At 31.8% G+C, this 21802-nt stretch overlaps 1 protein-coding gene and 1 long non-coding RNA gene across 3 annotated transcripts; one reads left to right on the top strand and one right to left on the bottom strand.

Annotated features, from left to right (window-relative positions):
• Window positions 1-2640: 2640 nt before the first annotated feature.
• On the bottom strand, window positions 2641-4556 carry LOC11444273 (uncharacterized). Of its 2 annotated transcripts, XR_005643672.1 has the most exons (3): window positions 4078-4113; window positions 3874-3972; window positions 2641-2862 (listed from the first exon to the last, which is right to left on the bottom strand). It is a non-coding gene; the product is annotated as an uncharacterized lncRNA (long non-coding RNA). The 2 variants fall into 2 exon arrangements; XR_003007809.2 differs by lacking the exon at window positions 2641-2862 and having other exon boundaries at window positions 3075-3972; window positions 4078-4556.
• Window positions 4557-14055: 9499 nt separating this feature from the next.
• LOC11444272 (GLABRA2 expression modulator) lies at window positions 14056-21462 on the top strand. Its single transcript, XM_003628871.4, has 4 exons — window positions 14056-14539; window positions 14862-14963; window positions 15726-15997; window positions 20912-21462. Exons 1-4 carry the CDS (start codon window positions 14275-14277, stop codon window positions 21104-21106), a joined length of 834 nt encoding a protein of 277 aa, XP_003628919.2. The 5' UTR covers window positions 14056-14274; the 3' UTR covers window positions 21107-21462.
• Window positions 21463-21802: the final 340 nt, after the last annotated feature.

The following is a 21802-nucleotide window of genomic DNA, read 5'->3' as shown; positions in this document are numbered from 1 at the left end:
ATATTACCCTTGGATTAGATCTATGGTCTATATGAGTTCAACTTAAACATAAGGAACATTAACATCTCTACACTCAAATTAAATGGATTTTTTATTTGTATTTTTAAAAATATATTTTTTAGAAATTTACTCAAAAATAGTAGAAGTTATTATTTAACATGGGTTAAAAATGAGATTTTGGCATTCACTATCTTAAATATTCACTAGTAAAAATCACATGTTTTTTTCAAAGTGTCATCTTTCTAAAAATGATTTTTAGAGAGAACATTGTCGCAAAAGTTGTCAGATTAACTTATATGAAAGATTTTGATCATCGAAATTCTAATTCCTACTTCATTCTTAGTTCAATTAGGTCATGTTCAACGGTTGAAATTGTTTATTTTGACATCGTCAATCGGTTGGGTCATGGAATGACATTCCTTTGACGAACAAAACATGACCCAACCGACTAACAGTGTCAAATAAAACAATTCCGACTGTTGGATGTGACATGATTGAACAAAGAACAAAATTGGAACTGGAATTTTGGCGATCGGAATCTTCGGTATAAGTCAACCAGACAAATCATCTATTCATAAACCTAGTCAACATTGAAAAACATTCCTCCGACGACCAAAACAGACCTAACCGACTAACATTATCAAATAAAAATATTCTAACCGTTAGATATGACCTAATTGAACAAAGAACGAATTAGAAGCTAAAATTTCGACGATCGGACTCTTTCATATAAGTCAATCAGACAAACTATCCATTCATAAACCTAGTCAACATGGAAGGACATTCTTCGGACTGCCAAAACATGACCTAACCAACTAATGGTATCAAATAAAACAATTTTGATCGTTGGATATGACCTAATTAAACTATGAACGAAGTAAAAACTAGAATTTCGGCGATCATAATCTTTAATACAAGTATATTCGACAAATTATCCCTTCGAAAACCTAGTCAACATGGAAAAACATTATTTCGACTACCACAACGGACCCAACTAACTAACTGTGTCAAATAAAACAATTCTGACTGTTGGATATGACCTAATTGAACTAAGAACGAAGTATGAACTGCAATTTTGGCAATCAAAATCTTCGGTACAAGTCTATCTGACAAATTATCTTTTTGGAAACCTAGTTAACATTGAAGGACATTCTTCCGACTACCAAAACAAATTCAACCGACTAATGGTATCAAATAAAACAATTCTAATCGTAAGATGTGACATGATTGAACTAAGAACGAAGTAAGAAACTGGAATTTTGGCAATTAGAATCTTTGGTATAAGTCAATCCGTCAAACTATCCATCCAAAAACCTAGTCAACATGGAAGGACATTCCTATGACGACCAAAACGGATATAACCGACAAACGGTATCAAATCAAATAATTTCGACCGTTGTATATGACCTAATTGAACTAAGACCAAAGTAGGAATTAGAATTTCGACGATCGAAATTTTCGGTATAAGTCAATTCGACACACTATCCTTTTAGAAATCTAATCAACATGATCAAAATTGATATAATTTTTTGGCTTAAATGCAATTTTACCCCCTCTATTTTGATTGAATCTGAATTTTGCCCCCCCTATTTTAAAACTCGGAATTTTACCCCCTCTATTTTAAAACTCGGAATTTTACCCCCCCTATTTTATGTTTTTCAGGATTTTGCCTCCCTCCCCCTATTTTATCCACATAATTAATTATTTGTATTAAATGTTTTTTAATGAAAAAATAAAAATAAAACCAAAAAAATACTAAAAAAAATGAATAAAAAATACTAGAAAAAATGCATAAAACTAGTATGATCTCTAAAAATAAAATAAAAAACTAGTATGAAAATACATGAAAATAGCAAATATTTAGAGGTGCAAACTAGTTTTTTCATGTATTCTTCTTAATTGATTTTTTTCTTGTAATTTCATTGTTTTTCTATTTTTTACTTCTTTTTTTTTTTTTTTGTGTTTTCTTGTTTTCCTTATATTTTTTTACCAAATTAATATTTTCTAATCGTTTCTTTATTTTTCTAGTATTTTTTGGTTCTTTATTTTAAAATAGGGGGTAAAATTCTGAAAAACGTAAAATAGAGGGGGTAAAATTCCAAGTTTTAAAATAAGGGGGGCAAAATCCCGATTCAATCAAAATAGAGGGGGTAAAATTCCGAATTTTAAAATAGGGGGGGTAAAATTCAGATTCAATCAAAATAGGGGGGGTAAAATTGCATTTAAGCCTTTTTGTTATGAATCTGATTACTTAGATCATCCATTACGCGTATTCTTTTTTCAACTGACTCTAAGGAAAAAATTAAGGAATTGAATTTGAATATCAAACAACTATTCATAAAGACAACTTAACTGAGTTTAAATTAATTTCAAAATAATCACTGCATTATTTTCTTAAGTCGGTTGAAAGACAACTAATTTAATCTCATTTAAAAATGAAATTCTACACCAGTTATTAAGTAATGTAATTATCCATTAGTTATTAAATAATTAATTACTTAAAAAGATTTCCAGTTAAATGTGCACAAGAGTTTTAGAAAACCTTTTTATACACTAAGAACCACTTTAGAAACTACATGTTTATACCATAAATAAATTCTCATAAAAATTAAAAAATTCAATACATGTTTGCTTTTCACATTTTCAAAACATAATTTCATAACTCATAAAGTTGGTTGACTCGAGAATTACAAGCAAATAACAATCAAATATCTTGAGGGTCTCACTATTAGAGTTGTACAAATATCTTATACATAATACATCAAAATTAAAATACTAAAAAAACAGACAAAGAGAAATACAAAATCCACTCTCACACGAGAAGCTCCATCAATTAATTTTTACGACCATGTGGAAAAAAACCTGCAAACATATATGCATACAAGAATAGAAAACAAATATAAGGTGAGACATCTTATATAATGTTAAATGTACGAGTCATATCTAGATGAAGATACTTGTGCTGACACAATTAAGGTGTATAATACTATATATATGTTGCAATTTTTCTTCAAATTTCACTATTTGGGTTCTGCACACAGCTTCTTTCTTTTTTGTTTTTTTTTTTTTTTTTAATCAGCTCTATTTTTTTTTTTATTTTAAAAACCACGACTTTTGATGTACCAAAAAGAAAATCACGACTTTTGTATCAAATTATAAAGAGAATTTTGGATAATAGATTTGTTTTACTGATGCTTTTTAATGATCGGTACTAAGTTTTGGTTGTGGATTCCATTGCGAAACAAAAGCAAATTAATGGGACATATGTGAAGTTTCGTAGAAGATTAATAAATTGGATCTCTTTTAATGGCAATTGGAAAGTTTGATTTTTGATTTGATAGTGGAATAATCTGTGCATCATCAAATTTGTTGTGGTGGGAGGAAGAACTAGACATAAATGAAGGAAAGAAGATGATGGAAAACAGGGAAGAAGAAGAATAGTGCGCATGACAAGAAGGAATAGAGTATTTTAACAATAATTAATTTGAACCCATTAATATTCATCTAAGGATTGAAATTGAATCCTCTCATCGCTCACAATAACCACTCCTCTTATTTGATACATGTTCTCTATATATATGCAAGCAAATATCAAACTTAGACGATACTCTCCTAAGGTTTGGACCACAATTCTAAGATTCATAGATAGTGTATTAAAAAACTAGATCATATTTATCTTTAATATCTATATATGCAAAAATCAAAGAAGGTGATGTAACACTTGCATAATATGATTAACACATTTCTAAGCCAATGAAAATATTGAAAGGTAGAATACACACACACTATAGTGTTATAGAAATGAACAACATTATGATGGAAAAAATAAAAGTATAGGCTTAGGTGCAACGCATAATTATTTTTTAACTTAACTGTTGACGCAATAACACCTTCCCAAACTGCACACATTAACTTTACCAGGAACACATTTCATCAACATACATTCCATGTCAAATTTACATTGATGATATGCTATAGTGTAAATCAAGAAAGAAAGAAAAAAAGTATTAATAAAAGGGAATGAAAGATTGTGTATTAGGTAACTTTTTTTTTTAAAGAGTGTGAAAAATAACTTACGAATTTCGCCAGCTCCAACAAGAATTGGGGGAAGAAATAAGATCATAATATACACAAATTTGATAGCTTTAGTCATATTTTTCATCATTTGAATGCAATGAATATAACACTTTTTTGATCACTTTATAGTGGACACAATTCTGCTCTATGTTCAATTTGTTTGATCAAATAGTTTAGTGTCTAAATACATGAATAAGTAGAAAATTCGAGATTAAAACTTCGATCATGCATATCACAATATTGCTATCAATTATGTCAAACTCACACGAACTTTTCAATGTTTACTTCTATTAAATAGTTTTTAATAAGAACTCCTATCAAAAGTACAATCATAAGTAGATGTCTTTTAAGTATATTTAAAGTATCATAACCTCAACGTTTTTTTTAGGATACATATGATCAAAGTGGATGCATAAATGAACTCAAGATTTTTATTCTTACTGTTTCCACCAAATTAGCATGGAACAAGTAAGAAGTTCTTTGATGATTTTATAATGTACATACACCCAATGAGTTGGTTGCTTCAATTAAATAGTTTTTTTATCACCCAAAGAATTGCAAGAAACCCTTCCAAGTATTACAATAATTATTTAGCATCTCTTAAGTACATGGATATGTCTATAGCTCACTTAATTAATCACTTGACTTTAGTAACGATATCATAAAATCATCAATGGTTATTAGAGTTCATTATATTTTTATACAAATATTTTATTATTTATTTTATAGCCTTTAGTGATGCACATGGGCAAAATTCCCAAAGAAAATAAGTGTTTTTTTTTTTTAGAGCAAATTTAGCAGCACAAATAATACATATGCCAAGACAACATTTTTTGGTGAACGAGAGGACATATTCATTCTTAGATTAAAATTATTGACAAATACAAGTTAACACATTAGAAAAGTCTTTCTTCAAAAAACACATTAGAAAAGTCTTTTTCTTTGAAATATCACATTAATATAGGCTTATTATTTTGGCTTGTTCAAAAAAATATATAGGCTTGAGCCTTATTAAATTAAGCTAATGTATTTATTTATTTGATTTAAATTTTAAATTTATATATATGAATAAAAAATATCGATAATATTTTAAAATCCTTTTCAATTGATTAAATTCTTTTCATTTTAAAATTTAACATTAATATTTTTGGCCATGTCGTTCAAAATTCCGTGATACATCTCTTGGAAAAGGTTAAGTTTAATTTGTTGTCGTGGCTTAAAGCCAATAACATTATTTTTGCTTTAGGTACTCAAAGGTGGTGGTCAAATCCGTTACTTTGTTTGGATATTTACCGACACTTATTTCAGATTTTGTACTGTGACAGCTTGTATTTTTTTGAAGCGGCCTCTTGAGCACAACTTATGCTAAAGGGGATCCGCTGCCGTTGTTAATATATTTCATTTTTTATTCTAAAAAAAAATATTTTTGGCCATGTGTTTGGTCTTGTGTATTCATAATAGATATAAAATTGTTGATCATGAATTTTATAAAGTAAAATAGTTTGTGCAATTACTAATATTAAATAATATTCAAGCAATTGAACTCAAGTTGATAATAAAAACCATATATATCATTAAATGAATGAATTTAAAATATAAATTTTGTTTATAATAGTAGAGAGTGTATACCATAAGAATAGTTAATGGTTGCTTCAATTAATTATTCCTGAGCACTTGAAGAATTCCAAGAACTGTACCTAATGTTATTATAATTATTTAATGTCTCTTTAAGTACATTAACATCTCATGACCATATAGCTCACTTAATTGTTCACTTGACCTTCGTAGGGATCTCAAATAAAATGTACATATAGCTCAGTTAATTGTTCCCTTGACCTTAGTAGGGATCTCAAATAAAATTATTGACGAGTTCATTATATTTTTATACAAACATTTTATTATTTATTTTCTAGCCTTTAGTTACACACAAGGGCAAAATTCTCAAAAGAACAATAAAAGTGTTGGATGATAGCAAATTCAACGGCACAAATAACACATATGACAATATAACATTTTTTTCCCCGTGAACTAGAGAACACATATTCATTCATAGATTAAAATTATTGATAAATACAAATTAACACATTAGAAGAGACTTTTTATTTGAAATATATAATTAATAAAGACTTGAACCATAGTAAATTTAGTTAATGTAATTTTTTATTTATTATTTTATTTGGTGAAAATATTATATGATGGTGAAAATTATATAATATAGTTTGATGATTTGTGCATTGTCGAGTCTTTACTTGAGAGTCCATGCATTCATAATCATATTCGGTCTTTGGTGAAGAATGTAATTGGTGGTGTTTATTACATTATTTGGTGAAGAATGTAATTTATGGTGTTTATTACGTTAGTGGAATCTCGGTAATAGTTACCTCCGAATGCAAGTAGAAGTGTTTAAAATATTGCATGCATATGAGTCTTTATGAAATGTCTCATACTTAATGATGTAATTTGGTGAATTATGTGATGATGTGGTTTGGTAAATTATGTGAATTATGTGAGTGGTGAATTATGTGATTGCGAGAAAATGTGTACATGATAATGTTTGTTACTTGGTGTTGTTGTTCGTAACCACGATGGAGATTGGATAGTTGGTTTTTCTCACTATGAAGCTGAAGCTGATGCGTTATTAGCTGAGTTACGTGCTATCAAGATAGGTCTTGGTTTTTGTAGTGAAAAATGTTATGTCAACATTATTTGTGAGAGTGATTGTTTGGAAGCAGTTGACCTGATTATTGCTGGCCGTGATCATACCTTGCACACTTATACTACTGACATCCTTCATATTAAAGATGCTCTACATGGAAGTGGAAATACAACATTGGTGCATGTTCTTAGAGAACAAAATATGTGTGTAGATTTTATGGCTAAGGAAAGATCACGTATCAGATGCTCTACTCGCTTGAACCCTCCACATGGCATGGAATCTTTGATCTTGAAAGATAAGCTTGGAACTTAATTTTGACTATCCCTCTTTTTTTTTCTTTTTCTTTTGGCCTGGTACATTGTAACACTACCAAAAAAATGTATTTATTTATGTTAGTTAAATTTAAAATTCGTGTACATAAATAAAAAATATCAATAACAATTCAAAATCCTTTCTAATTGATAGAATTCTTTTCATTTTAAAATTTAACATCAACTATTTTTTGGGTTATAAATGAATAATACTTGGTAAATTAAAATATAATGAGCGATCATTAAATTTTTTATAGTTAAAAATGTATAAGATACATTTTTTAAGGAGAAAATGTATAAGATAGTTTTTTTTCTCAAGAAATAAGAAAATATTTTTTTTTTGAAAAGGATCATACTTACTTTTTTTTCTTTTTTTTTACGATAAGCTAAGACCGGAAAACTTGAAGGGAGAAATGTATACATCCTAATTGATTGGCACCTTTAAGAAGCTTCAATCCTCTGCTGCCTAATATATATATATATATATATATATAGGGGGCATATCAAGTGAGAATGGATAAATTATGTGAGAATGATAGGAATAATTATCAACCTTTGGATTAAAATGAATGGTTAAGATTAAAAGGCTCCAATTTAATACTACAGTACATCTCCCTATTCAATCTCTCTATCGTGTAATACCTTTTCTCCTTCCCAGTTTCACTCGACCCAAATACCCGATCTGTGTTTTCTATTTTGAAGGCTAGATCTCAAATCAATGGCTGCACACTTTATTAGCATAATTAATTGATCCAATTTTCTTCTGTTTTACGATTTAAGCACAGTCTTTGAGAGGAAAAGGAGCAATTTATGAATCAATTGAAGTGGACAAAGCATCCGAATTTGAGAGAGTTTTATGATAAAGATGAGAAGGGAAACAAATAAAAAAAATCAAAGGTGAAGATTAGAAAGGAAAATTAGAAACGAAAAAGAAGAAAGGGAGAAGAACCAAAGAAGAGATCACGGGTGAGAGAAGAAGAAAGGCCAGAACATGTGGGTTTTTGGGTGTTTTCACCTTAAATTGGAGCCTTTTAATCTTAACCATTCATTTTAATCCAAAGGTTGATAATTATTCCTATCATTCTCACATAATTTATCCATTCTCACTTGATATGCCCCCTATATATATATATATATATATATATATATATATATGAGTCAGGATCCGTTGACACCAAATCTCATCCGTTGATTAATTTGATCAAGGGTTAAAAATAGTGCCACATTTTTATTTATTGTGTACCCTTCTTTTCAATCACACACTATTATTGTTTTTAATGAATTACAAAACTGAAATTGGAAACATGATCATATCATGATCCTACTCATTCTCTTGATTGACTGCAAAATAACTAGATAATTAAAATAGTTGCAAGATATCATCGTTTAGAATGCCTTGAAAAAAATTGCATATGAATGTAAAAAAATGGTTAATTAGTTCACAATTTTTTTACGTGGGTAACTTTCTTTCCATCACATAACTTTCTCTCCATCACATATTATAATTTTTTTCAATCATTCAAAAACATGGTTGCTTGCTATTATTATTCAGGTATGCGTCTCAATCCCCTTATGGTTAGTACCTCGCACGGATTCAAGGCCATGATGACAATCTATGCCAGATTTATGAAAACAATAGTAATTGGAGAGAAAGGTAGTAAATCTAAGGAGATGAAAGTAGTAAATCTAAGATTCCAGAAAAGTATTTTTGATGAGTTTCATTTTATTGACGAAATTTTAGGTTTAACAATTGAGTTTTTAAAATAATACAGTTTGTTGATTATAATTTTGAAATAGATTTTAGCTTAATAAATCACAATCCTCCATTAATATATTTGAACCGGTAAGAAAATTTAAATGAGAAGAAGTTGTAATTTTCATTTGAAATAAGAGACCAATGGTTTAGATGGGAAATCTGAGCAATCATCATAATAATGATAAGAAAAATCAGCAAGTGTACCTAGTAGTGAAGGAGATGAGTCATGAGTGAATAGCATAGACCGGAAGAACGAAAGAATGAAGACAGGAGAAACGTCATTTAGGAAACAAGAGGATTTTTAGGAAAGGAGATATGAAATATTGAATGCCTACATTAAGATTTTTATAAATGATTATTGACCTTTAGATTAAAAGAAATGAAAGTTTAAGATTTGGTGTCAACGAATCCGTTGACATCTGGTGTCAATGGATCTTATATTATATATATATATATATATATATATATATATATATATATATAAGGTTTTTTTTACAATAGATCCATCTATGAAGATCTATTTTAACAACTAATGCCTTTTTCTTTGACGAAAATACCCATATTTTACTTTTTAAAAAAAAATAAAATTAAGACTAGAGGACATGAAAGTAATTGATGTTTACAAAGAGATTCCTGTCTTTTTTATGGAGTAATCGTTATTTTGGTCCTTAAATATGTAACGAGTAACCACAATAGTTTTAAATGTATCGAAATTTCATAATAGTTTCTGATTATGCACTTCGTTAGTCAAAATAGTCATGTATGTTAAAACGTTCCGTTAATAATGATATCAGTCATTGAATATACTTACTTACCGTCATATCAATCCTTATACTGTAACTTGTAAGTACATACATTTATATATTATACATCTTTTTCTCCAATAAACAATAAATAGCATGTTGAAAACATAAACAAAGTCTCTCTTTTAAAAGATAAAATAGGATAGTGATTACACACAATTTTAATAATATTAATTTTTTTAATTCCCGTAATTTTGGAAAAAAAGTTCTTGTAAAAAAAATATATTGTGACAACACTTTTTTTCTTCCATAAAACGTAACTATATTTTTGAAGGGTAAACATAACTTTTGGTATATATTGTTTTTTGAATTGAAACGTGACATTTGTTTTTTCTAAAGGAAAACTCGTATTTCTTTTGAAAGACAGGGAAAACATTGTTAAGTACTAACGGTAAGCATTTAGGGTATAAATCTTCATAAAATGAGATTCCGTTGTTAAGTACTAGCATAAATTTGTTGTTATGTACTAACGGTATTTAGGATCTAAAGGAAAATATGTTGGTGACTAAAATAGACCTTTATAAAATGAAATGAGTTTATTGTACCAAAACTCGTATTTAAAAAGGGGTAAAATATATATAAAAGGGGGGTCAAATCAAAACCCTCAAAATGACAAAAAACGAATAGAAACAATGAAGCTAAGGAAAACGAAAAATCTGAAGAAAAAAAAAACCAAATCGATACCTAAAAAAATTCTCCCTAATAAAGGAAGGCAAAACATTCTACCAAATGTCTCCAACTATATAGTGGCCATGATTGACAAGTTTGTCTGCACATCCATTACCTTTAAGGTAAACAACCCTTAAAGGGAGTAAGTTAAGCCCAAAGCCGAGAACGATTCAAATAAGAATTACTAGCATAATTTGCCGCAGTGACACCCATATTCCAAGACAACTCCAAAGCTATACATTGATCCTAGGCAAAAATGACTTTGGGACTCATATCATTACCCAAAGACCCCAAAGATTATGCTGCAAAGAATCTCGAACATTGACACAAAACTTAGTGACATTAATAGTCTTCCAATACCATGCATTTCATTGGAGCCTAACTCTATCAACACTTGGCAAGAAATTCATTGCCATGTCGGTTCACTGTCAACATGATAGCTAGTCCATTCTCTGCAACCTAAAGGATTTCCACTAACACTCACAATAACCAACACCAACCATCAAGTATACTACTGTCAACAGTGGCGGAGCCAGGAATTTTAAAGAGTCTGGGTAAAAAATTTATCGTAAAAAGTTACTTCCTTCCTGCGAATAATTTCACATTTTCTGCAGATAATTTCACATTTCCTACAGATATATCTTTCCTGCGGAACCTAAATCCTTGGCAAAATCTGCAGGGAAATGTGTTTCCTGCGGAATTTACACAAAACTCCGCAGGAAAAGCTAAAAATTCTAGTAATGGTTAGGCTTGCTACAAAGAAAGTTGGAGCCGAGCCTGGGCACTAGCCCAGAATAGCTGGGGGTGGCTCCGCCCCTGACTGTCAACGTGACTATACTCTAGTACTCTTAAAGATCTAGCTTAGTAGGATCAATTCATTTGAGGAATACAATCAGTATAAGGCAAGTCACAACAATATTGAAGTTTAAAAATGCTTTTTTCTTAGAGTGGTGATATTTGAACAACCATTTGATAAAATTTTTGTGACAACTTCTTTTCTCTCTCTTTTCATTGGTCAAAAACAATGGAGAGAGAAAAAGGAAGAGAGAGAATAAGAGAATAATGTGAGTATGAGAGAAAAAATTGTTAAAAAGTTGTCACAAAGTGGTTGTACAAATATCATTTCTCTTTTTCTTAACTAGAGGATTACAAAGTCAAATATATTGAAAATGATTTTTCAATCCTTGGCTATCAAAACATCTCTTGAATCTTTGGCCTGTAACAATGATAATTTTATTTTCTGGCTTTGCAATTATGTAACTTAGCAATATTCTTCAATGAAGATGTGTTGCTTAGTCTTCTCCATAATCTTCGCCACTACTTGTACAATCATGACCTCGATACTTTTCTTCGAGTCATCTGAAATTCAAAATGGATCCTTTGAAAAGTTTGTTCTTATTATCGCCAAAAGGCTAAAGGTTCACTAATAGCTTTTTTGAGTAGATGAGTAAACTCTTAGATAATCCACAATCCCAAACACAGATATATGACGTGCAAGGACGGATCTACCATAAGGTAGTGTGACAGTTGCCACACCAGATTATTCCCCAATTTTTTCTATATAATAAACCTAAACAATCCATTAGGTATAATATACGGGCGCACATCTCTCCTTGATGTTTTTTTTTTTTAAATATTAACATAAAATAGTTAATTTGACAAAAAAAAACATAAAATAGTTAATCACAAAATGTGGGTTGCTGGGAATTGAACCTTTAAGCAATCTGATTAAATGATCTTGCCTAAACCAATTTGCTAAAACACTTTACATGTCAAAATTTCGTCTTTTTAGTATTTATAGTAATATAATTTGCTTCATAGTTTATTTTCGTCACACTAATATCAAATGTTTGGGTCCGCCTCTGATGACGTGCTTGTCTAAAATAGACAATTGATAAGTGCTCAAAAGTAACATATTTCATGTGTTAACTTAGGCAAATTAGTGACTTTTTTTGCAAGTTATCTAAGGAAAAGCTACCATTTGAGTGCAATTTTACCATTTATGCTTTACATGCCTGATTCTACCCAATTTATGCAGGAAATGACAAGCAAGGACCAAAAGAAGGAAGCTCCTGAACCAAGGTCCGTTCGCTTAAGCGAACTCCTGTTCGCTTAAGCGAACCAATTACAGAGAGCAACCGTTCTGTTCGCTTACAAGCACGCTTCCAGTTCGCTCATGAACAAAGGTCAGTTCGCTTAAGCGACCTATGGTTCGCTTAAGCGACCAAGTTCCAGTGAGCTCCAGGAAAGTTCGCTCACATGTTCGCTTGTGCTTCGCTTAAGCGAAGTTCATCCAACTTCAGAAGATAGGGACCACGTGGCAGCACCTCAATGGTCAACTGGAGATTTCCTGGATGTTTGCTTAAGCGAACTCTGCTTCGCTTAAGCGAACTGGCACGCAGTCAGCCCATATAAATAGTTTTCTCTTCTCTTTCCAATGATTCATTTTACATTTTTATTCATATATTTCTGGTTTTAGAGAGAGACTAGGGCTTTTCTAGAGAGAGAAACACAAAGCAAGGTAGTTAGGAGTAGATTCAAGCCAAGATTTGTTGAGACATCATGGATCTTGTCATGGAATCTTCACCCTTTCTTCATCCTTTGCAAAGCTATCATAGACATATGTAGCTACATCTACTCTTGTAGTTTTGAGGTATTCAAACAAGCTATTATGTAATCTTTTGATATTTTAATATATGGTTCTAGCTTATTTATTCAATATTGTTGTTATTCTTGCTTTTATTGTTTTATTGAGATTCAAAAAGATATGGACACATACTTTTGAATCTAGAAATAGAATAACAATCTATCTTAAGTTATCACTCTAGACATGGATGTTAATATTTGATAATCACTTTTAATCTAGAACTTAATGCTTTTGGGTAATTTAATCGGTTGGGAAATCGTCGATTAAACTACCCAATCGACTTTGTGATCGTTTAAATGTTTGGGAAATCGATGTTTAAACGATCCCTTAGAAATAACGATATCATTTGGACACGAATGATATTGTCGAGTGATTGTGATAATATAGTTTAAAAAGCTAGAATCCGTTAATCGATCGAGAGATTGCAGCTGTTACGCTTGGTTGATGTCTCTGACCGCAAGCGGAATAGCCCTATCTCTTCTCGTTTTACTTTTATGTCTATTAGGAAAATAGTTTTACACAAACAAACAATTTATACCCAAACACTTAACGTGATAAATATTGGGAAAATGCTTATGAAATACGCAACTCCCTGTGGACACGATCCTATATATACTTACGTGTAAATAGTTTTATGAGAGGTAAAAATCTTTCGTCAACAATGATGAGAAGATGATAAATTCAAGGTTCAAAATCTAACTTTTACCTGATGCAACATCTTTATCAATTGAACTATATTCATATTGATTAATTTGGACATTTTTATGCACACACCTAAACACATTACATCAACAAAATTATCACCATGTATTTACTTTGTTATCATCAACATAGATCAAGGGTTAATGTTATTCCAATTCTTACAAGGAAAATGTTAATAATGCCACAATAAATTCTTTAAAGACAATTACTGATAACCATTTAAAAAAATGTGTGTATTCAATGCATTTAAAATCGAAATATTTGACTTTTCATAAAAATAATTGTTTATTTTGAGATACGTGAATAATGTTTCGATTTTCAAAGATACTTATTAACCGATTATAAAATTATTATTTTTTTACAAAAATGGATCATGAAATTATTAAAAATGCCCTTAAATTTCATACAATTTCCTCCCATACCCTCAGCTTCGAAAGATTCAACTCCATTGGACAAAAAACACGCATCCTTCGTCTTCGCGCTAAAAAAAAGCCAACACATTCAACCAATCTTCTCTTTCCTTTTCCTTTTCCTTTCTCTTCCCAACCAAAAATTCTCTTTCCGAATTCTAACTAAAAAAATAATAAAATCCAAATCCTTCAAAATCTAACAGAAAAACAACACCTCAACACTCGCTTTCACGCGCCGCCATCATGGAACAACCGAAGCCGGAAACGAACACCGAAACTCCCAACCCGAACGGAGACGCCGCCGCAGCAAAGGGAGCCGGATCCGGATCTGGATCGGAACCGCTAGGCACGGAACCATCGCCCGGTAGCATGAAGAAATCGGTACATTGGAGTCCTGAATTGGTTACGGAATCAACGTTCACATCTTCTCCTCATGAACACCGTTCGAATACGTATTTCAATTCTTCTCCTTCTTTCTCTCAACCTCCTCCTCAATTCAACGTTATGGGTTAGTTTTTCGATGATTTTTTTGTTCGGTCATTTTTCATAATTTTATTCAATTTTTTATGCATTTGTTTTGAAATAAGCGCTGAGATTATGAATATTTCAAATTGATCCTTATATTTAATCGCTTACTATCAATTAAGTTCATATTTTTTAACCATTTACCGTCAATTTGGTGCCGGTAATTTTTTTTGACAGAGTCGGAGACTTTTTTGAAATATTCATAGCCTCGGACCTATTTGAGAGCGTCTTACAAAGTTAGAGACGAGTTTGATAGTTTAGTTATTTGTTGTTTTGTGTGTGATTGTGTTGTTGATTGTGATCAGAGACGGTGGTGACTGTTCGTAATGTGCTGGGAAGATGGAGCAGGAAGGTGGGAGAGGCAACTAAGAAGGCTGAGACTCTCGCTGGAAATACTTGGCAACATTGTACGTTTTCTGTTCATCTTATGTTCTTGGTTCGTCGTCGTAATGTGTTTAGTTATCAAGTAGGTGCAAGTTGAATTTTACATTGGAATAACCAATTTAGAAACTAATTTTTAGAGTTATATAAATTTAAGTACGATTGAGATTGTTATATGTATTTGTCAGAAATGTGCATTTTGTGATTAAGACCCGCATTGTGGTTCATCGTTTTATGGGAATTAGCTGTTTTTCTAGACTCAGCTATCGTTGGAACTTGGAACCTTTTAAACATGAATAATCAAAAGTTTATGATAAAATAATTGCCGGTAATACTAATAATGTGGTCCCGTAATACTAATAATGTGGTCCGTTCTTTAACTTGTATGGGGGTCTATGATTTCTTGAGTTATTTTGGCGTGTTTTCAAAAGTTCATGATCGTTTTAGTGATTTTCTATTATGAATTTTGGGTTGGTTTCAAATATCCACAGAAATGCTAGTGAAGAATTTTCCATTGAGTATACCAAACGATCCTTTGTTGTACATTGACCTTATATGCTGTTTTCTGATGCTGTATAACTTTATTGAATATTTGCTTTGAGTCAGCATCATGATGACAACCGGTGGTTGTATTGAGCGTATCATTTCGCTCTTTCTGTTTTATCAATCAATGTAATTGACCTATCTTCTGTGTCTTATACTCTTTTGTTTCCACCCTCTCATTATCTGCATTGAATCTTCTATGATAAATAACTGAAACGTGCTTGTTGTGTTATGTTATAATGAAGTGAAAACAAGCCCTAGCATGGCTGAAGCTGCTATGGGAAGAATTGCGCAGGGAACAAAGGTCCTGGCAGAAGGTGGATATGAGAAGATATTCCTAAGTACATTTGACACTGTTCCAGAAGAACGGCTTCAGAACTCTTTTGCATGTTATCTATCTACGTCAGCTGGTCCAGTAATGGGAGTTTTGTATATATCCACAGCAAAGATTGCATATTCTAGTGACAGTCCTATTTCCTACAAAAATGAGGACAAAACAGAATGGAGTTATTATAAGGTACATATTTAGTACTCTATCATAGAAAAGGGAATGCATTGTCATTACATCATGAACCGCTGTTTTCCAGAAAAATTTTGGTGCAGTCTATCTGAGTGGCTTCTGAATATGTACTTAAGCTGTTTTATGTTAAATTTAGTCAGGCAGCAGCTCATGAAACTGTTAATGATGAGAAATGTCATTAAGTTTGATCTTCTTTACTTCTTATTGATATGCATAGCGATATTACTACTATAAATATTGAGTTGACCGAAAAGACTTAACTGTTCTAAAGGAGGAGATATATAAATAATAAATGGAAAATACTATTGTGCACGACATATTTTGTCGTTATATTTGCACGAATGGATAGATAAGCTCATTTGGTATGGTTCTTTTAATATTTTTTTAACCTAAATAGCCCTTTTAATTAATGATGCACTTCTCCTAAAAGAAATCACAAATTACTGATCTTGTGGCATCTCCATATCATAAAGTGAGTGTGTTTTGTCTTGTCTAATACTACTAGTATTTATCTTCTTTTTTGACTAAAGATAGTATTTATTTATCTTATTTTATCACTATAATGCTTTAGAATTTGTATCATGATGAATACAAGTGTGTGTAGACCGTTGTTGTGGAGTCTGTGGTGTTTTGCATGTATGTTTTCACAATGCAAATTGCATGATTTTCATTGTCGTGCTAGTCGTGTGGTAAAGGGCGTCGTGCTACATAGCACCGCTCATAATAAATAGTAATAGTCACAACAACAACAACAACAACAACAACAACAATAATAATAATACACGAGTTCAGCTAGGTTATACTTTATTGTCCAAATACTTAATAATGATATTCTTAGCATGTAACTTTATCATTGTCTGCTGGTATTCATAATCCATGTGGTTTTTGTTTTGTTTTGGGTAGCATAGACAGTTAGTGTGGTTTTTAATTAATTTGATTTGTGCATTACTCTTAAATAATACTGAGAATATCTATTTTTATCCTTCTCTATAAAATAATAACCCTAATTACCTTAGTTTTGCTGTTTTCCAGAACTTGCAGAACTTATTTTTCAGATTCTCTTGCTTTTCATTCATTATATTGCAAAGCTAGTTAAGAGAATGCCAGTTATGCTGGACTGTATTCACCAAAATAAATGCAATCTTAATTCTGATAATTAATGCATAAATAAACTCTATATTATATGTTGATTTTAAGACTGTTTCAGTCTTTAAAATTTGAACATGGATGTCAGCTATCTTAGTGGATGAATAACTGGATTAAATGCTTTGTGTACATTTAAATTGAAAATAGTGATTTTAAATATTTCGTTTAATATAACCTGGCCAAGTAAAGCCAAAATCCAAATATTAAAACATGCTATCTCAGCTCAACTAGAAAATAATTGACTCAAATTTTAGTCAAGCCATATTCAAGTTTCTGACTCAACCTCGAGCTAGACTCATGTGCTGCCTGCAATCTGCTGGAGAATGTACATCATCTTCATTGATTTGGCAGATGTCTATAAACCTGAACTGATAATCCGGTTCATCAGCTTAATGTGGAGACATGAAATATTGGATCTAGGGTCAAGGTGAAACATGCCACCTTATATAGAGGATGATAGCAACCAACTGGTATTAAGGGATAGATTGACGAAACAAAATTTTATTGGAGAACTCCTTTCTGTACATCTCTAGCAAATTTGTAAGGGCATAAATCCTCCGTACAAATTATGCGTTACTCAGTTACTGCTTACTAATTCTGCCTTAGTTCCTATCTATAGACCTCATCTCCTGAGCCTGACCCTTTTTACCAACAAACAAACACTAACAACTAACTAGAAGCATATATATTATAGGAGTACTACTCTTTAAAGAATATTTCATCAGTTACTCATATTTGGCGAATGGTCAATCATAACATAAGTATCCCCTCAAACCTCAAATTCCTGAAGATGACTGATTTTCCTGAATGGCTATCTGCTACTCGTATGTTATCAGGTGTTAATTACCAATTCCAATAATTTTATTCCTGTTGAACTCTTCCAGTCACAGTATTTTTCAAAAGCACGTGGCCACCTTAAGGGGGAAACCGGGATTAAAAGAACGTGTATAGATATAGTTGCATTGTTTAGTAGGCCAGTCTCCAGTTCAGTTGTAGAAAGTGTTAGTTGCTGTTATAATTTGATCGTATATGTTAGTTGAGGGAATTAAAACTAGAATTAATTAGTGGTAATTAGTTGATAAGGCTTAATCTGTTAAATGAAGATTTTTGGGCATTTAGAGGTTACATCCCGTGTAGTTCTGCATTGTTGTTCTGTGATTAAGTGGATTTTCCCCTAATTTTTTGCAAATGTTAGCTTTTAGTTGTTCATAGTCTGTCAACGGTTATAATTTCTAACAGCTTCTGTTAGATTTAGTTGGCTGTTTTTAAGTCTTCTTCAACTGTACTGCTGACTCCATAGATGTAAGAGCTCCTCATTGAGCTCAACAGAATATGAAATACACCATTCTTCAGGGATTTCTCTCCTGCATTTTACTATCCTTTACTATATTTCTTGGATTATGCTCTAATGATATCGAGAGCACGCGTCCTGGTTGTCTTTGTCAGTAAATCAAGGTTCCTCAATTCTTTTAGTCTGTTACTTTACTTTCCTCCACAAATCCTCACATCAACTAATCTCACAGAAAACCTTTCCCAATCTGGTCTCTCAACGCACTACAATGTATGCAACTTCTAGTGACAGCTACTATGGTGTTTCTGCTTTTGATTTACCCACTCTAACTGTTCATGTTACTATAACTGGTTTTTAAGATACAATAACCACTACTACATACAGTCTATGGCATTGTAGGACCTTCACATTCTACACTAGTTTAATTTGTTTCAACCTTCCAAATATGGCATTTCTACCAATAAAGGTGCTTGCAGTTTCTGTACTGCATGCTGCATGGACAAAGTATCTTATCTTCTCTTTTGCTCCAGCTATGTAGTACTGCACACAACTAACCTCTTGAACTTGTTATTTGCGAGGGCCTGCACCTATGCTGACTTTCTGTAGTGGTTTATCCTTATTGCATTTCCTCTATTGATGCCTTCAGTGTGAAATTGGATCTATCTCTCAAAGTTATGTTTACTGTCATTTAGCTGTAAAAAACTATATGATTGAATTCCAATCAAGCCAAATTTGTCCAAACAGATCAGTGGGTAGTTTTGACCCTTTTTTACATTTCTATCCGAGTTTGGGCTCATTTATCTACTAATCTGTCCCTACAGGCCTACTCCCACCACCACCACAATGCTATCAGAGTGCATGCACTTACACAATTGAAGCTGGTTTAACTTTCTTGACCCAAACTTCCTTTCCCTTCAACTTTTGGGACTGTGTATTCCTGACTATAGTTTACCTTATCAATCATTTCACTAGGGATTTGGATCCTCTCCTGTTGGAATCCAACACGAGGTACTCCTTCTGTCCCACAACAAGTGATCCATTTGTAAACACAAAATTGTCCCAAGAAAGAATGACCCTTTTAATTTTCAATGCAATATGAATTGCTTGTTTTCTAATTTTATCATCTAATTAATTTAATACTACTTTCCTCACTCCCAAGTCAATATATTACACTATGCATTTATGGTAATAGCGATTACACTAATACTTGACAAGTATAATTATTAAAAAAAATATCTCCTTCATTTATACACTTTTCTTAATTTGTGCGAGATAGTCAAATGTGTTGCTCATTATGGGACAGAGGGAGTAGTTATTTTGGTGATTTCACCATTAAAACTTGATGGGTTCTACAACTTACCAAATATATAAGTGAGACCCATTGAGATTTAGCTGGAAGATCACCAAGATAATCCCCTCTTGTTAGATTCAAACACGAGAGGATCTGAAGTCATTCCCTAGTGCATCCAGAACCATGCATTCCTTACAATAGTTTAAATTATCAATTAATTCCCTACTACATCTGTAAAAGATGATGTTCCCTTTGTTCATTTATTTCACAAGTCCCCTTACTATAGCTTTCTAAGGGTTATTGTTGTTCACACTATCCTTTGTGTCCTAATAATAATCATCAGTTCATCACAAGTTAGAAGAACTTCCTTGCATTGAATGCACATTTCTTGGATACTCTTGAGCCCATAATGTTTAAATGCTTGTCCCATATGGCAGGGTCTACATTTCTAATCTCAGGATGTCTTGTTTAATGGGTTTGGTTTCCCTAGTCTTCATAGGTTAGATTCACACCTCAACCAGATCCTCTATCCCTATTTATGCCCAGCTTCTGTAACTGTTAGCTGCTAGCTGCTCTGTGTCTATTGCAATTGTAACACCATTCGATAAAGTTACTTTGCTGTCCTCTGATGTAATGCAGACTCGATTACTGCTCTCTGGTCTTTTAATCTACTTTTTCACAATTTTAGATACACAGTCTCTGGTCTTTTAATCTACATCGTTTAATCTACTTTTTCACAATTGTAGATACACGGTCTTGCAAAATTTAAAATAAAAGTCTTAAATTTTACAGCGAAACTGAATTCTGATGCTATTCGCATAAAACAAAAAAACAAATGCCTCCAGTTTTATCTGTTGGTTAAAATGTGAAACTAAATAAGATCTACAATGGCAGCTCTGTTCTGCATTTCATGGCTTTCAGGTTTCTAACTTGCTCAAGATCTTCTCTTTTTGCTGTTTCTTATCTGCAATATAGTTACTCAACATCATCCTTTTCTTTCTTGTTCAGACTATAATAAATCATTTAATTCATATTTTTTCTGTAACAATATTTGCACAAAACATGTTTCATAATAACATCACACGTAGTCCTCTTTTTTATTGTTTAATTTGTGTGATCTAGAATAATATTGCATCAAGTGATATATTTTCATTTGATATGGCGTATTATGTGATGATTGCAGGTAGTCATTCCACTGCATGAGCTAAAAGCAGTGAATCCTTCATCTAATACAGCCAATCCTGCTGAAAAGTACATCCAAGTGATCTCTGTCGACAATCATGAATTTTGGTTTATGGGCTTCTTGAACTATGATAACGCTGTGGGCTTCCTGCAAGATGCACTTCAAGCAGGCAAAGTAATACAGTCAGAAGCATAGTCTGTTTATACGTTCTAGTTTCAAACCAGCAAATATATGTCACGCCTTTACACTATAGGCTTGGAATTGTTGATAAACCAGCTAATTTTTGGCATTTTTGTTGATATGAATTTACTGTAGGATTCATACCTTGGACCATTTATGGAGTTCGATCGGAATAGTTAGAAAAGTGGTCTGTGGACATTCTTGCATGATATGTAACAAAACTTGTTAGCAATTATAGTTGGTGAACTATGTTTTATTTCCTCCGTTGAGAGGTTCATAACTCATATTTTGGATTAGTTTCCTATTACGGGAATCATTTTCTATCGAAATTTTTAGATAGGGTTTCACGCCAGGTTCACAACAAGGATAAAGTAGATTGTTTTGATCATTTTCTTGTTTTTTTTAGCGAAATTATTATATTTTTCTTACTTTCTTCCATTTGGCCATCCAGAAACAGAAATACTTATTATGAATGCTTGACCAAAACTAATTGACAATTACTTTTCTCACCCTATGACCTTCTTCCGCGCCCTGTAAAATTTTCAAAAATGCATTTGTGCATTCCGGAATTTAAAATTCAGATTCATGTTTACTATTTTGGATTTTATAATCCAAACAATTCTTATGTATAATCAGTCATCAGACTCTCTCAAATTTCAGCAGTTTTGAGTTTTGCTTTTATAAACAATAAAATAACTAAGTAAAAAATGC

The sequence above is a fragment of the Medicago truncatula genome, chromosome 8 (genome assembly GCF_003473485.1).
Source record: "Medicago truncatula cultivar Jemalong A17 chromosome 8, MtrunA17r5.0-ANR, whole genome shotgun sequence".
In the NCBI taxonomy this organism is placed as follows: domain Eukaryota; kingdom Viridiplantae; phylum Streptophyta; class Magnoliopsida; order Fabales; family Fabaceae; genus Medicago; species Medicago truncatula.
Note: the sequence above shows the minus strand (reverse complement) of the source record. Positions and strands in the feature narration are given on the sequence as shown.

What these genes read in the sequence shown, in the direction of transcription:
- LOC11444272 (XM_003628871.4), top strand. Translation starts at nt 14,275, where the DNA reads ATGGAACAACCGAAGCCGGAAACGAACACCGAAACTCCCAACCCGAAC. An exon ending in TCCTCAATTCAACGTTATGG is followed by an intron (nt 14,540 to 14,861) that starts GTTAGTTTTTCG and finishes GATTGTGATCAG; the next exon opens with AGACGGTGGTGACTGTTCGT. An exon ending in TGGAAATACTTGGCAACATT is followed by an intron (nt 14,964 to 15,725) that starts GTACGTTTTCTG and finishes GTTATAATGAAG; the next exon opens with TGAAAACAAGCCCTAGCATG.